Below are 15,290 nucleotides of genomic sequence, written 5' to 3'. Positions count from 1 at the left end.
AGGGCTGGTGAGTTGGTGTGTGTTGGGGGGACAGGCTATGGGGGTGGGGGGGGAAGGGGCTCAGAGGCTGACAGCAGATGAGTGAGGGGCTGCCGACCTCCTGCCTAGGCCTCAGCCTGGGCCTCAGCGATCCATCGGCACTCAGGGTGGGGCTGGTGGCAGGCGGCTGGGCTCACCCGGAAGTGTCCCCAGGGGTGCGGGTGGTGGGGGATGGGAGCCAGGGATCTGCAGCTTCTCCGCAGGGAGCCTGGGCCTGGCCCACCTGGCCCAAGGTGGGCAGGCTGGGTGGGGGCCCTCGTCTTACCCAGCAGTGTTTGGGTGCTGGTCCGGAGTCTCTAATACTGCCGGGTAATGATGGAGGCCCCTGCCCTGTGTCAGCGACATCGATCGCCTCAGGCCCCTGGCCATTAGCTGGCTGCAACCCCCTCCCCACCTCCCCATACAGCCTGGGAGCCTCGGCCTGCACAAGAGGTGGCTCTCACTGGCCGCCGACTGCCACTGAAGGGACACAATGGCACCAGCCCCTCCTTCCGCCCGTATGATTTGTCATCTGGCGGGTCCAGAACCTACAGCCGACCTTGAGTTTGGGATTGGGTTGTACACCCAGGAGACCTCATCTGGCCTGTGGCCAGGGTCCCTGTAGCATATGGTCAGCTCTGGCCTGGAGTTCCTTGTTGGCCGGCTCTGGGTCCATCTTCCAGTACAGTGTTGGATGGTCTAATTGTGAAGCTCCTAACACTGTCTGGTAAAGATGGCCCCCGGGTTGGTTCCCTCAGCAGTGACCTTCAGGTAGCCCTGAAGACCATGGAGGCCTCCTGACCAACAACCTCTGACCTTCACCCCTTTGGATGGGGGAGAATCACCAGGAAGAGGGGAACAATGGGAAGGAGACAAAATGGCTGCCTCTAGAGTCGCAGCAAGATTTGGAAACACGCTTGTTCCCCGGGGACTTCCACTGTCTCCCCACCTTGGGGACGTGCAAGAAATAGTGTGAAGAATGTGTGGACTGATCCAGGTCACTGGACCTGTCTTTTGTCTGTCGATCTCATCTTAGGCTCCCAGCAACTGAGGATTGGGGCTGCCACACCTGCTTCATCTCCCTTTCCTGCCGTGACAGTCAACCTGCAGGGCAGGGAAAAATCGGTCTCCCTTCTTCAAAAATTGAAGGAGCTGAAGATTAACCTGAGCCCCTGTTAAGAGTCACCTCCTCCCCTACTATGTATTTCTTAGTTCCTGCATATACTTTGCTCCCAGTGTTTTCTCCTATGGCTTCAAATCTTGTTTCCCCAAAGGGACAGAAATGGGCCGTGGTGGGACTTGGGTATAAATAGTGGCTTCATTATTCTGGTGCTTGGGATTCTGGAGCTGTTTTAGGAAGGACATGAGATGCTTATCTGTGGACGCAAAACACGCACCTGTTCTGTTAGGGGCCCCAGAGCTGTGGGAGTGAAAAGCCCTGTCCTCCCACCTGGTGACTAAGAAATGGAAGGTTTGGGCGATACAATCCACTGGGCTTCTGATCACAGAAGGGCCTCAACAGGCGCACATGGTCTCCCCCACGGCTACCATAGCCCTGTCACTAAGGAAGCAGCTCCTGTTGGGGTCATCAGATTTTTCTTCTGGCTCAGCAAAGCCACAGCTGCTCTAACCTTAAAAAAGATGTTGGCAAATCAGTGAGTGATGTGGTAGAGACGGAGGGTGGGGTGACTAGCACAGCTGGGCCTCAGGACCCGAGGGTAGGGCTTAGGACCAATTTAGAGCCCAGGCCTGCTCCCCCTTTAGCCACCCTGTCCAGATTCCCTGCGCCCTCTGCTGGCAGAGACAAAGACAGACCCGGGGGAGCTCGCATGTGACCGTGCGTGCGCATGCGCGCCTCCGTGAATCAGCCACACAGCCAGACACACCTGAAGCCCTGACTGCAGCTTAAGTAATAAAAATTTATTGAGAATTCCTGGGTTGGTGGTTATCTCCTCCCAACCTTGAGGGAGGGAACAACGCTAGGAAATCACTGAGAAATAACACGCTGTCCCAACACCCCTGGCCAGCACGAAGGAGGAAAGTCATTCCCCAGAAAAAGGGCTGGTCTTCAGTCTTCCTTAATCCAAGAGGGGTCGTGAGGCCTGTGCGGGTGTGGGGGGGACCATCATGTGACACTGGGGGTGGGTGGGAGTATGCTGGACCCCTAGCTGGCTCCTCAAAAACTGGAGAAGATCCACTTGCTCTCTGGAGGTGGAGTTCTTGGTTCCCACGCTCATTTCTTACCCTTGATGAGGCTGTCACTGTGGAAAAAGGGACAGATGATATTATTAGGGGACATAAAATGTGAGAGCACTCCAGGCCATTCCCTCCTCCCGATTGTCTGTGGGGAGGTGAGAAAGGTGAGGTGGGTTACCCGGAGAAGGTGGCCTGCAGGACCCCATAGAAACAAGGACGTAGTGACAACTTACCTTCCCCTGTGGTCCCAGATCGCCAGATGAACAGGAAACAGAGAAGAGAAATGCGTGTGAGAATCGACAGCTTCAGGCCCCACCCAGCTCTGACCCCTCCTTGGCTCCCAAGAGAAAAAGACAAACAAGGTTGGCCGCCAGGAACTTCAGGCTCCTAAAAGGAGGACTTGTCTCATGGCCCCTCTATTTCTCATTTTCTCCTGTCCTAACATCTTTCCATGCACCAGAGGGCTCTTAAGTAAGAAAACTGATGATCATCTTCCATCGTTTTTCAGTTAGACAAAAACTTTACAATTAAAGTACTTTTTACATGAATAATCCTATTTGATTTCTTAAAATGAATCCAATGAGATGCAAGATAGGAATTGTGAAGTACCTCCTTTTCTAACTTTGGTTCAGAAAAATAGTCTTTCAAGGGTCACACGAGTAGATGTTACAGACTCCAGAGCCTAAGTGACCACATTTAAGCCCCATGTTCTTTGTGACATCCCACTGCAGTCACGTCTCTCACCGGGTGAAACTTTCATCCTGTAGGTTCAGCACTAGGTTTTCAGCAGTGAGATAGATTCGGTTCTGTGACGTCGCAATCTACGGGGCAGGAGACAAGACAGATGCCTGCAGTAAGCAAAGCCCTGGATCCCTACTCTCGCAACTCAATAGCCACTTCACGAAACGCACGTGGGTTAGGACCAGGGATGCCGTGATGAATAAGACATGGTTTCCGCTCTCACCCAAGGATCCAGAGCAGTGAGCAGCTGCGATGTCTTAGTACCATAACAGAGCCATGAACAAAAGGTCGGGGGAGCCCAGAGGAATTGTTCTCCAGGAGGGGAAGAGTGCCAGAGAGGACAGTTTCAGTAGAAACCCGAACAAACAACACTCTAATTCCCTCACTTCCATGTGTGTTAACTGAAAACACTTCTGGTCTCAAGGCAGCGCTGTGACAGATGCTGGGCTCTCACACTAACCGTCTTGGAGATGTTCTGGGCTGCCCGGATCTTTCGAAGTTTGATGTAGCCAGGGTTCTTGCTCAGCGCTTCTCCAAGGTGAGCAGGGTAGGGTTAAGGGTTCACACAAGGGCGGGTCTCATCCTGGCCCCATTCTCACCACTCCCTCGCTCTAGTCCTCCTCTGGGCTGTCAGATCCAAGGTTGCGCTCAGATAGCTCGTGTCCAGCCCTACTTTGGGCCCCATCTGTGGGCCTCCCTGCAGGCTGCTGCCAGGAACTGGGGGCAGCAGCAGAAACGGAGGCAAGGCCAGTAGTGCTATTGATCTGGCCTTACAGTGGGGAGCCAGCCTTGGGTACCCCCACTAAGACTTCAGATCTTGTCTATATCCACCCCCCGCCCCCAACAAGGAGCCAAGGGTCAGACAGCACGGAGTCGCATTCGCCTTAGTCTCATCAGCCGGCCCCTGAGGGAGGACGGGAAAGCAGGGAGCTCTAGGGGCTGAGCCGAGATTGCTCTAACAGAAGGATATCATCCTGGCGGCCTCAGCCTCACCCTCAGCCTGCACAATCTTCTGCCGCTGTTCCTGCTTTGCTTTTTCCACCAAGAACTGGGCTCGCTGGGCCTCCTGCTGGGCTGTGGTGAGAGAGAGGCAGGGGGTCACAGATGTGAGGTGTCTTCTTCCTTCTGCATGGCAGAAGCCCTTGCCCTACTATTCTTGTGACTCACCCACTTGTTTGGCTTCTACAGCAGCTGTGTACTCTCGGCTAAAGCTCAGCTCTGTGATGGCGACATCATCCAGGATAAGGCTGAAGTCCTTGGCCCTTTCTGTCAGCTCCCGTCGGATCAACAGGGATACCTGGGGGCAGGGGTGAGGAGGGGATGGAAGGGGTGGTTTGAGGGGACTGGAGAACTGAAAGGAAGGATGTGTTGCCATTACCATCTGGATACCAGATCCCTTGAGAACGGCAGAAAACTCACTAACCCCTTCTTAGTTCCTCACTATAACATCTGAGTTGGAAAGGACTTGGTTCAATTTTTTTATCTGATAGATGAGACAGCCTTAGGGAGGCGATGTGACTGCCTGAGGTCACACTGACTTCCACTTCCCAATCCTCCACTCCCTCCAATATAATGTGCATCTCCTTAGCTTCCTGTCAGGCAAACCTGTAACATGAACTTCTCTGCTGAAAGAGGGGCAAGAAAAGTCAAGACTTCGTATTTTCTCCTATGCTTCCTAACACTGACGGCTATGGAGCTCTAATGTTGGCTCTCCTATTTCTCACAGTGGTAATTAGTACAGCTTTTAAGTGAAAATGGACCCAGAGTGACAACCCTTTTCTAATTAAGCTGCCTTTGCTAATATATAGTATTGCAGGCCTAGGAGGGAAATGCTGACATCATGCAAACGGTGATGGGAGTCAGACCTGGGCCCGCTGGGTGATCAGCTGTGAGGCGTTGAACTTGGCCACCACACTCTTGAGCACCTCGTTGACAATGGATGGCAGCACTCGTTCTTCGTAGTCTAGCCCTAAGCGCTGGTACATGCTAGGAAGCTCCTGGGCATTGGGTCGAGACAGCACTCGCAGGGAGATGTTCACCATCTGCAGGTCTGAGAGTGAGGTCAGCAGTGGCTGGTTAAGGCCAAACCCCTTCCCAAGCGTTTTCTCCTCCATGTGCCCCCCGTGGAGGGGAGAGAACAATCAGGTTGACAAGAAGCTGTGACCCTGCACAGGTGAAAGCATCCACTGTGCAGCCTTCTTTACCCACAACCCCTCCACTAGGAGGGCTGAGTGCCTTTTCCCACAGTACGCACACAACCCCTACCGAAGGCTCTACATAGTGCTGTGCCATGACCATCTAGCTCCTACAAGGACTTGAGGACAAGGCTTGTGTTTTTTTTTTATGAATCTTTTATTCTCAGGGCCCACGGTTCAGTGAATGAATACCTAGTGACCTGCACTAAAAACAGTACAAATAAGTACATTACCGGTCACAGGTGAGCTACTTTCCTCAGTGCGTACATGTATGGGGATGGGGATGAGGAAGGGGTCTGGGAATCTCAAAGGCTGGCTTCTAAGTCTGGTCTAGAAGTAGCAAACAGGTGAACTTGTCAAGAGTGGGGTCTCACTCCTCCAGAACAGTGTGTACTAGTGGATAGAACTGTAGATATAATTCATAAGTCAAGCAGTTAGAAGAAAAAAAGGTTTTAAAACAAGGCTTTGATCTAGGCAGTGAATAGGACAAAGGACAGATAATGTTCATTGAGTATACATTAGGAGAGAGGGAAAGAAAGGTAATAAAAACGTGCAAACGCATAGTGTGTCCAGAATGTATTGCTTTAACCCCAGGAGGCAGGTACTTTTGTTATGGTTCTTGCTTGCAGAGTGGAAACCAAGGCCTAAGAGACCTGAACTACCACCTTCCCCTAGGGTCTCCTGCCAGATTCCCTTGTTTACTTTAGGTATCCCACCTGCCATGTGACTACTGAGTGCTCAGACCTACCTTTGGAGCCCGTGGGGGAGGAGATTTTTCGAGGTCTGGCCCGAATGTCATAGATAATGGGGTACTGGAACCAGGGGATCCTGGAGGGGAGAGGACAGGGATAGGTATCAGGAAACTGCAGTTTCACTAGCTTTGCCTCACCACGGTATTTTCTGGCCTGTTTCTCCCCAGACTGACCGTGGACAAGGAGAGATTCTCTTCTCCCTTTGGATAACAACAGTTTATGTGCCGCAGGAGTCTGGGGCAGCACCCACTGTCCTGGGAGCGCAGGTGAGGGGGGAAGGAGCAGCGCTGAAACCTGTTTCGAGTCTGACCACAGCCTTGGAGGGGTGGCGTCAAGGGTGAAGGGTCAGGGTCAGTCGGCCATTACCTGAAGTGAAGGCCCTCGGCCAGGATGGTGTCCTGCTGCACGCCACCGATCCGATTAAAGAAGATGGCTCTCTGACCGCCTTCCACTGTGGGGAGAGGGGTTGGGATCAGATCACGCCGCTGCTCAAAGTGCTAGGCTCTGCTGGGGCGGGGTGAGGGGCTAGGTGAGTGCGAGGACCTGGAGAGACAGGGCAGGGGGTCTGGGGAGGGGCGGGAAGCGTCCCGCGAGCGGGAGGAGGTTTTCTCACCGGTGAACACGGATTCGCGGACACCGTAGGCCACGGCGCCAGCCCCCAGCAGCAGCTTCAGCGCCGTGCCCATGCCCCGTGGCCCGGCGGGCAGCCGCCCCGCTAAGTCCTTCAAGTTCTGGGCCATGTCTGATCCTGAGGCCGTCGGCACCAGAGATCAGAAGGGGGTGCCGGCCCGCCTCTACCCTACTCCAGTTTTGGGATCACACCCTTCACACGAGGGTTCGGGCCAGTAATGCTGGCGGGAGAAAGGGCACCGGAAGTGCGCTCCCTTTAAAGTCCTCCCCCTTTTCCACAGCCGACCTGAACTTCGCGCACAGAAATCGCGCATCCGGAAGTCCCGCCTCTTTCTGGAACCCTGCCCTCCCAGGGAAGGTAGCGCAAGAGCAAGCCATCGCCATTTCCAAGCGCCCACTTTCAAAATGGCAGCCGGGAGGAAGTTTGCGATTAGGACAGCGCGAGGTTCTCAGTTAAACGCGCTAGCGCAATTTCCGGTCCGGTTGCAAGATGGCCGCGCCCAGAGGTGGATTCCAACCTCGCGAGCGGAGCGGTGGGGAGCAGGAACAGGACTGGGATGCTGCGGCGCCCAAGAGGCCCCGACTCGGGGCAGGAAGCAAGATCGGAGGCCGTAGGCTCATTGTGGTGCTGGAAGGGGCCAGTCTGGAAACAGTCAAGGTAGTTTCGGACAGGAGGTAGAGATTTGGTAGATCAATAGGATGGGACTCTGGGATGAGGGTGAGGGGCTCAGAGTGGATGGAGAAAGTAGAGAGGTGAAACATTCTTTTGGAGGAAGGGTAGCCTAATTGGCTGTCTCTTGCTTTGATATCCTGGGTTGCCAGTACTCATTTTCTTTCGCCTTTCTTGAATCGTATTCTAACCCTCGCCACCTTGCGTCCAGTTGATTAACTAGGATTCTGTGATACAAAGGCATCTAGGGGAGGAGAGTTTCGTACATTGCGACATAATGCATCCTAGGACTAGTTACTGGGCAAACGAAACGAGAAAAGTAGTAGCTGTAGCCTAGTCTGCCCACTCTTATTTCGTAAGGTCTTCATGTTTCAGTTCATTAAAGGGTGTCCACTGTCACCTTTCTATACTATCGACCTCTATACTATCTCCAGATTGTCATTTAATACTTTTACACCCTCCCTTTTTTTTTTACTTATCATTTGTCTCTCTTCCCGAATGTAACAGAACCAGCAAATTCTCTATCTTAAAGTCCTGTGGAATGTTCTTATTCCTTTTTTGTTTCTTCTACTTTTTAGAGCTAAACCTATTCATTGAGTAGGCTTAGAAGAAATAGCATTGGCTTAGAAATTAGGCCTGGATTTTTTTTTTTTTTATGGGGACAGCCAGCAAAGAGGGCAGAGGCAGAAAAGGAGGGGAGGGAGCGGAAGGGACGTGAGTTGAGCAAGAAGCACCGGAGAGAAAGAGAGAGAACGAGAATGTGGATGCCCAGGAGAGTGGGAACTGGAAACATACATTTGCCGGCCCGAGTTGCTCTGTTTCCACGTGGCTCTCAGGGTGGAAGCCAGGCCTAGATTTTAATCTTGGTTCCTTTTTCCCCTCCCAGAGACAGGGTCTCACTCTGTAATCCTGGCTAGAGTCCAGTGTCACTGTCACAGGTCACTGCAGCCTCAAATTCCTGGCCTCAAGCAGTCCTCTTGCCTTGGCCTCCTGAGTTGCTGGTATTACAGGTGTGAGCCACAGTGCGCAGCCTCATCTTGGTTCTTACACTTATTTTAAGTGGGTGATAATGAGAAAACAAGTTTGTTCTCAGTTTGTAAAATGGGGATAATACCTTAACTGTGAACCACACAGGAGGACTGTAACGAAAGTCCTTTAAAAGTAGTACATTTTCATTAACAATTTAAGGTGAGATTTTTACCATCTGTTCTTCCTCAACCACTGTGGCACTTAATTAAGCTAGCAGTCTAGAAAACCTGTTATTTAAATGACCAGCTAATCAGGTTTTCTCTCCTTCTGTAATTATTTCTAACCTAATTATAGGCTCTTAAATTCATTTTTCAGTAATTGCCTACTATTTTTCTAGCCTGTTTCTTCTGAATGTTAATTTTGACATTTGTGAAGTCAGCTATCCCATATAACTAACTTGCCAAATGTGAAAAGCACGTCTGTGTCAGGAGAGTGGTTGACAGTGTAAACAGATGTGCATTAGGCTGCTTGGGTTCAAATCCCTTCTACCTACTTACTAGTTGTATGACCTTTGTTAGGCAAATCACTTAACCACTTAGTTTCCTCATGTATTCCGTGGGGATAATAATAGTACCTGCCTTATTGGGTTGTTGGAAGGATTAAATAAGTTAATATGTATAAAGCGTTTAGAATAATGTCTGGCAGTTAGAATCAGTTATTTGTTCTAGGTTACTTATTAAGAAGTTGAAAATTAACTTTTAATCACCGAATTAAAATTCCCTAGAGCGTGCTGTGGAAGAATTTAGGCCAAATTGTCATCAATGGTACTTTAGTAGTGATAGAAGTATTCATAAATGGTTGAAATTTTTTCTTTTTTTAAGGCAAGCACAAGGTGAAATTTATTGAGGGGGAGCAAGATAGGATTATATAGCAAGAGCAAGCCTTAGGTTTATAGAGCAAGCTACATATGCCACAGATGACGACTGGACCCCCTGTTGTAGCAAAACAGATGGTTGAAATCTTTATTGAACTATACTGTTATCTTTTGTTTCCTTGTAGTGGCACCTTTTGCTTCTGCCAGCATTTAACAATTATTGAGTTTATATCAGGCTGTTCATTCTTTTAATTATTAGGTTAAATGTTACTTTGTCAGAGGAATGACTCCCTGGGTACAAATTAGCTCCTGTTGTTATAATCCTTTTTTTTTCTTCTAAGAGAGGTGGGGTCTCACTGTCACCCAAGCTGGAGTGCAGTGGCTTGATCATAGTTCAAGAACTCCTGAGCTTGAACGATCCTCTTGCCTCAGCCTCCTGAGTAGCTGATACTACAGGCGTGTGCCACCACGCCCAGCTAATTTTTAAAAATTTTTTTATAGAGATGAGGTCTTGCTATGTTGCCCAGGCTGGTCTTGAACTCCTGGCTTCAAGCAATCCTCCTGCCTCAGCCTCCCAAATTGTTGGGATTACGGGTGTGAGCCACTATGCCCAGGCTTGGACATAATCCTTTATTGAACCATTTACTTTCCTTCCATGTTCATTATAATTTAAGTATTCATGTGTTTGTTTACTGTTTTTGAGAACAGAGAATAAGGTTAAAAAATTATTTCCTATTTATCTTCAATACCTTTTATAGTCATGACACATAGTATTCTTTCTCTGATTATTCTAGTTTATGGTTTTCAAGCTTATTAACCACAACCCACAACAAAAAAGTTACATTGTGAGCCAGTATACACATTTAACTATATAAAACCAAAAGTTCATAAACAATTATTTACCATTACTGTATACAAATCTGATGTTTTCTGTTTCATTAAAAGAACAAAAACCCTGGTTATATCCTACTAATGGGTTGAAACTGGATTATTCTATTCAAGGGTTTCTTTTCCTTCTGTAACTAAGGGTGTCCCATGGACTTAACTCTCGGTCCTCTATTCTTTGGGCTTACTTTCTGACATTCTTGTTATTTCAACTACAATTCATTTCAAAATCTATATCCCGGCCGGGCGCGGTGGCTCACACCTGTAATCCTAGCACTCTGGGAGGCCGAGGTGGGCGGATTGTTTGAGCTCAGGAGTTCGAAACCAGCCTGAGCAAGAGTGAGACCCCGTCTCTACTAAAAATACAAAGAAATTAATTAGACAACTAAAAATATATAGAAAAAATTAGCTGGGCATGGTGGCACATTGCCTATAGTCCCAGCTACTCGGGAGGCTGAGGCAGGAGGATCACTTGAGCCCAGGAGTTTGAGGTTGCTGTGAGCTAGGCTGACGCCACGGCACTCTAGCCTGGGCAACAGAGCGAGACTCTGTCTCAAAAAAAAAAAAAAAAAAAAATCTATATCCCTCTCCCCTTAGAGCCATGTATCTCCAGATGTTGCTAGACATATACAAATGTTTTAGTGATACATAAAATTTTAGGCTTTCAAAACCTGTATTTATACCTAACAGTATGTTTTCATACTTTTTACTGACCACCCTAATGCTCTTTAGGTTTCCAAATTGCAACTTGCAATTATTTTTTTTAGCTGTTACAGATGTAGTCCAGCTCTTTATATCAAACTTCTAGCGAGTGTCTTTTCTGGTATACACAGAGTTGCCAGGAGAGTGTTTCTCAGTCATTCTCATCCTGTCCCTCTTACTCCAGAATTATTTCTGGCTCTGTGCTTGACACATTAGGATTCTGCAGTTTACAAAGCAGTTTCATATATAGTCACTGCCCTTCAGTGTCTCATTTCCCACTTTTTTCCAAAATTTACTTTCTCCATTTCTTCTTTTTCTTGATTCTGTCTGTACCTTTGCTTATGGCCAGTCTTAAAACTGGGAGTAACCTCTTTGTTTTACTTCAGAGAGAAGTATTCCTTGATTAAACTACCTCCTGCATCATTAGAATTTTCACACTTCTTCCTGTTCAGATGAGCAGCTTTTCCCTTAGCGCATATTTGTTTTGTTATAAGCAAACCGAGGGTAGAGACTATGTATGTATATGTGCCCAGAACATACATAGTACTCCTGTGATAAACACAAGCATTCATCCTTACTCACTAACCTAACTCCTGCCTGGTTTCAAAAATCTCTCACTGGCCTTGTCTCATAGCCTCAGGTTTTAAACTTAAATCCAGGGTAGATAACGTGAAATCACAGGGTGTGCCCTTCCCTCCCTTTTCCCTCTAAGACCAGTTACTTGAGGGGTGCAAATATGGCCCTACAGTAATCCTATGAAGGGCTTGCTGGGCCCCACCCCCAGAGTGTCTATTTAATAGGTCTAGAGTGGGCCTGAGAACTTGCCTAACAAGCTTCCAGACGGTGATGCTGCTGCTGGCTTGGGGACCACACTTTGAGAATCACAGGGCTAGGTAATAGAAGCTTACGTTGCTCTCTCATTATGTTCCTCGTCCCTCAGGTAGGGAAGACGTATGAGCTACTGAACTGTGACAAGCACAAGTCTATGTTGTTGAAGAATGGACGGGACCCTGGGGAAGTGAGGCCAGACATAGCCCACCAGGTAACTCCAGGGACAGAGCTCATGGCCCTTTCAGCCTATGTGGAAGGTAACGCAGCCGAATGCTGCTTTTCTTCAGCCTTAACTGTGCCTTGGTTTCTGCCTTCCTCAGAGTTTACTGATGCTGATGGACAGTCCCCTGAACCGAGCTGGCTTGCTCCAGGTTTACATCCACACACAGAAGAATGTTCTGATTGAAGTGAACCCCCAGACTCGGATTCCCAGAACCTTTGACCGCTTTTGTGGCCTCATGGGTGAGAAGCCTTAGTTCAGCACAAACTTGGCAATCGTGAAGAAGGGAGGAAAAGCAAAGGGAGAATTAAAGGTCGAACTTTTAAGCGAGGGGAGGGAGGAACAACATGATTGACAGCAGGACAAGACTCTTTCTCCATTCTTTTCCCATGTGCATGGAAGTACCACTCTCCTGTTGTGGCAGTGGGTTCCTGGCTGAGTGTAAAAGGGCGAGTCTGAACCCTTCACTGTACTATTAGTCATATGCTTGATGACTGTGTCCGTAACATATCAGGAGTCCACTCTGGATATAACAGACATGTGGAATCCATCTTACCTGTGGGTTTTCCTGGTTAGATTACTGGGCTGAAGGAGTGTGGCCTTCACTTAGCTCTGAACTTTTTTTCCCCCTCCTAGTTCAGCTTTTACACAAACTCAGTGTTCGAGCAGCTGATGGGCCCCAGAAGCTCTTGAAGGTGAGGTATTGAAACCTGCTGGTTGAAGGTAGGGTTCTGGGGGTGTTTCTGGGGCTGATTTCTCTCTCTCTTTTTTTTATTTAGGTAATTAAGAATCCAGTGTCAGATCACTTCCCAGTTGGATGTATGAAAATTGGCACTTCCTTCTCCATCCCAGTCATCAGCGATGTGCGAGAGCTGGTGCCCAGCAGTGATCCTATTGTTTTCGTGGTGGGGGCCTTTGCCCATGGCAAGGTAAGGCTTGGGCTTAGCCCTTCCGTTCTTCATAGAGCTGAATTCTAGTGCAGCATTCCCAGGGCTGTTGTTAGCATCCTGTCCTCACAAGTTGGGAAACCGAGGGTATGGACAGAGCTAGAAGACAAATGCCGGTTTCACACCCTGCCCCAGGGCACATCTTTGAGGACTGCTGCCATATTTGTAATAGTCACAGCTAGGACTTTCTTCATCCTTTGAAGAAACTTGATATTAAATAGCACAGTTGAAATATCAGCTCAGCCATAGTTGTCCTACCCTAAAGAAGGGTTGAACCTGCTACAGAGTGATAGTGTCGGCTAACAGAACTCTTCTCTCCTTAGGTCAGTGTGGAGTATACAGAAAAGATGGTGTCCATCAGCAACTACCCGCTTTCTGCTGCCCTTACCTGTGCAAAACTGACCACAGCCTTTGAAGAAGTGTGGGGGGTCATTTGACAGCGGGAGAACCCTATTCTGAAACCAAAGACCGTTGACATGGCGTCCCTTGGCCCTATTCTGAGCTGACCGCTGGAAGATGAGCTTCCTGAACTGAGACTGGAGGCTGGGGAAGCCAAGGCTGTCCATTTGCTGTTTGTGTCCCTATAAATACCATTCTTACAAACCGGGTTGTTTTGGGGTTCCTAAACTTGGCAGTATCCAATGGTGTGAACTGCTTGTTCCCCTTAGATTTCAGGGTTTGATGTGAGGTTACAGAGTTAGCAGTTTGATTTTAGGCTTTGAAGGCAGGCTTTAGCTCCAGATTTCCTAGGTTCCTGTGCTCTAAAGAAGAGACCCCTGGTTGTTTCAGCCATAGCACGTGCGGAGAAGAACTGTGTCAAAAGAAAGCAGTCAGGAATGCTAGCGGTGAAAAACTGAACAACAGAAGTGATTTTATCTGGTACAGTTCCAAGGTAGAAAAAGTGGAGCAGGCGGGGCCTTGCACCCGATCCCTCCCCCCCATGGGGGGGGTGGCGGTAGCGGCACATATACAATCATAGTAAATTGGCAGAAGAAAAACACAACAGATTCCTGGCTGGAGGGGGAGAGATAAGGCAACGTGCATGGGGGAGCCCGGGAGACGTGGGCCCCTCTGCTCCTCCCACAAGAGTTTTCCCCTTTGGCCCCGAATGAAGACTTGGCTGGCAGCAGAGGCACAGCTGGGAGTGCTGTGTCTTCCAACTCCCTGGCCTTTCTGTGCTCTGTGCTCTGGGGCGAAGGAGTGCTGTGAAAAGGGAGACAAGTAGTTTCTGCACCAGTCCTGCTGTAGGCCACCTGCAAGATAAGACATCTGGTTGGAAGGCTGGTCAGTTACTCCTAGTCCCTGGTCTGTGGCCCTTCCAGCTTTTTCCTAGCGTGCCTCAGTCAGTCTGAGTCGCCAGCGCCCAGGCTGTGTTCCTGAGTAGGCAGGCTACCTTGACATTCACCCCGTTTCCAATACTACCTTCCCCCCGAGTCTGTTGCTCTATTTTCTAACCTGGTAGTTTTAGCTTAGCTGTGGGACATTTACTTACCAGGGAAATAGATTATTCTGTTTTCTTTAACTTCTCTTTCCTTGGCACCATTGCTTTGTGAATATAAGGCAGTATGAATAGAAGGCTCAAGAAGACGACGTGGCCAAGAAAATAGATGGATTTATACACCTGTGCGGGGAGAGGGAGGCCACTGAGGTAGACGTAAAGCACCGAGAATCCCTTGCTCCTCAAGGGTGCAGTAGTTCTCTCCCGGCCTCGCAAGCAGGCCTTCACTCACCTTAAGCCATTTGTCCCACGTGAAGAGGCAGAAGGCAGTCATCGAGTAACCCATAAAGAGCCAGTGGATGGTCTGTTGCACCAAATAGAAGAAAGGTTGTAGGACCCTAATGGAGGCCAGGTTGCTCAGGGCTGGGCTCTCTCGTATTAGCCTGGCAGCCTGGGGAGGAAGGAGAGAGGTCACCAGTGTCTTGTCTCTCATTACCCTTTCACCCACACCCTTGAGGCCTACCTGTCTTTCCACAATCACAATGAGGAATTCCATCTGGAAGCAGACCAGGTATCCTGAGTGCAGGCCATGCCAGAGGGCCAGGAATAGCAATGAGAGACCCTGGGATAGTTCTTTATTTCCAAGGAACTTGAGACGTTTGTAGAGGTAACTAGAGAAAAGGGTGAGTAAGGATGAGCCTCCAGTGGACTAGTGCTTGGTGCCCACCATGCCACCATCTTGCGTGTGGTTTTCATGACCTGAGGAATGGATGGTAGCTGGCTTCTACTTGTAGCCCCCAGCGGCATGGAAGGCAGCACTAATTGATTAGTTTTAGAGATGGAAGGCAGTCTTGGTTTAGAAACAGAAAACAGACCCAAGGTGTAGCTGTAGCTGGTGACCGTGGCCAAGCCACTTGGTTCAGCAGGTAATGACCAAGTGCCTACTAAGTGCCCGACACTGAAGGTCAGTGGTGAACCGGGCAGACTGTTTCCTACTTGTGCTGTTCACGCTCTAAAGGTGGGCACAAGTGAGTAAACCAAGATGTTTATAAACAGGGCAATGGAGGACATAAAACCAGGGGCAAAACTGGGATTAACACCCAAGACTCAAAGCACTTTTTTTATTTTTTTGAGATGGGTTTCCCCATGTTGCCTAGGGCTGGCCTCGAATTCCTAGGCTCACACCATCCTCCCACCTCAGCCTCCGGAGTAGCTGGGACTC

The 15,290-nt window shown here is 49.2% G+C and overlaps 3 protein-coding genes across 3 annotated transcripts in view; 1 reads left to right on the top strand and 2 right to left on the bottom strand.

Moving 5' to 3' along the window:
* Window positions 1–1,919: 1,919 nt before the first annotated feature.
* PHB2 (prohibitin 2) lies at window positions 1,920–6,856 on the bottom strand. Its single transcript, XM_012637815.1, has 10 exons — window positions 6,516–6,856; window positions 6,269–6,353; window positions 5,899–5,978; window positions 4,821–5,005; window positions 4,123–4,252; window positions 3,926–4,029; window positions 3,416–3,493; window positions 2,959–3,035; window positions 2,448–2,453; window positions 1,920–2,279 (listed from the first exon to the last, which is right to left on the bottom strand). The coding sequence occupies exons 1-10, from the start codon at window positions 6,640–6,642 to the stop codon at window positions 2,252–2,254; spliced, it is 900 nt and encodes a 299-aa protein (XP_012493269.1). The 5' UTR covers window positions 6,643–6,856; the 3' UTR covers window positions 1,920–2,251.
* Window positions 6,857–6,878: 22 nt separating this feature from the next.
* EMG1 (EMG1 N1-specific pseudouridine methyltransferase) lies at window positions 6,879–13,228 on the top strand. The gene is made up of 6 exons (XM_012637814.1): window positions 6,879–7,190; window positions 11,573–11,674; window positions 11,784–11,925; window positions 12,320–12,378; window positions 12,463–12,612; window positions 12,954–13,228. Exons 1-6 carry the CDS (start codon window positions 7,023–7,025, stop codon window positions 13,065–13,067), a joined length of 735 nt encoding a protein of 244 aa, XP_012493268.1. The 5' UTR covers window positions 6,879–7,022; the 3' UTR covers window positions 13,068–13,228.
* A 248-nt stretch (window positions 13,229–13,476) lies between these two features.
* Window positions 13,477–15,290, bottom strand: part of LPCAT3 (lysophosphatidylcholine acyltransferase 3) — a 33,209-nt gene continuing 31,395 nt past the window's right edge. The window contains exons 10-13 of the mRNA XM_012637813.1: window positions 14,592–14,739; window positions 14,361–14,519; window positions 14,123–14,251; window positions 13,477–13,883 (exon numbers count right to left, since the gene is read on the bottom strand). Coding sequence (XP_012493267.1) covers window positions 14,135–14,251; window positions 14,361–14,519; window positions 14,592–14,739 — 424 coding nt within the window. The 3' untranslated portion in view covers window positions 13,477–13,883; window positions 14,123–14,134. The remainder of the gene's footprint in view (window positions 13,884–14,122; window positions 14,252–14,360; window positions 14,520–14,591; window positions 14,740–15,290) is intronic.

The sequence above is a fragment of the Propithecus coquereli genome, unplaced genomic scaffold (genome assembly GCF_000956105.1).
Source record: "Propithecus coquereli isolate 6110/MARCELLA unplaced genomic scaffold, Pcoq_1.0 Scaffold124, whole genome shotgun sequence".
NCBI classification, from domain to species: Eukaryota; Metazoa; Chordata; class Mammalia; order Primates; family Indriidae; genus Propithecus; species Propithecus coquereli.
The sequence above is the reverse complement of the archived record's forward strand: the minus strand, read 5'-3'. Positions and strand labels throughout refer to the sequence as shown.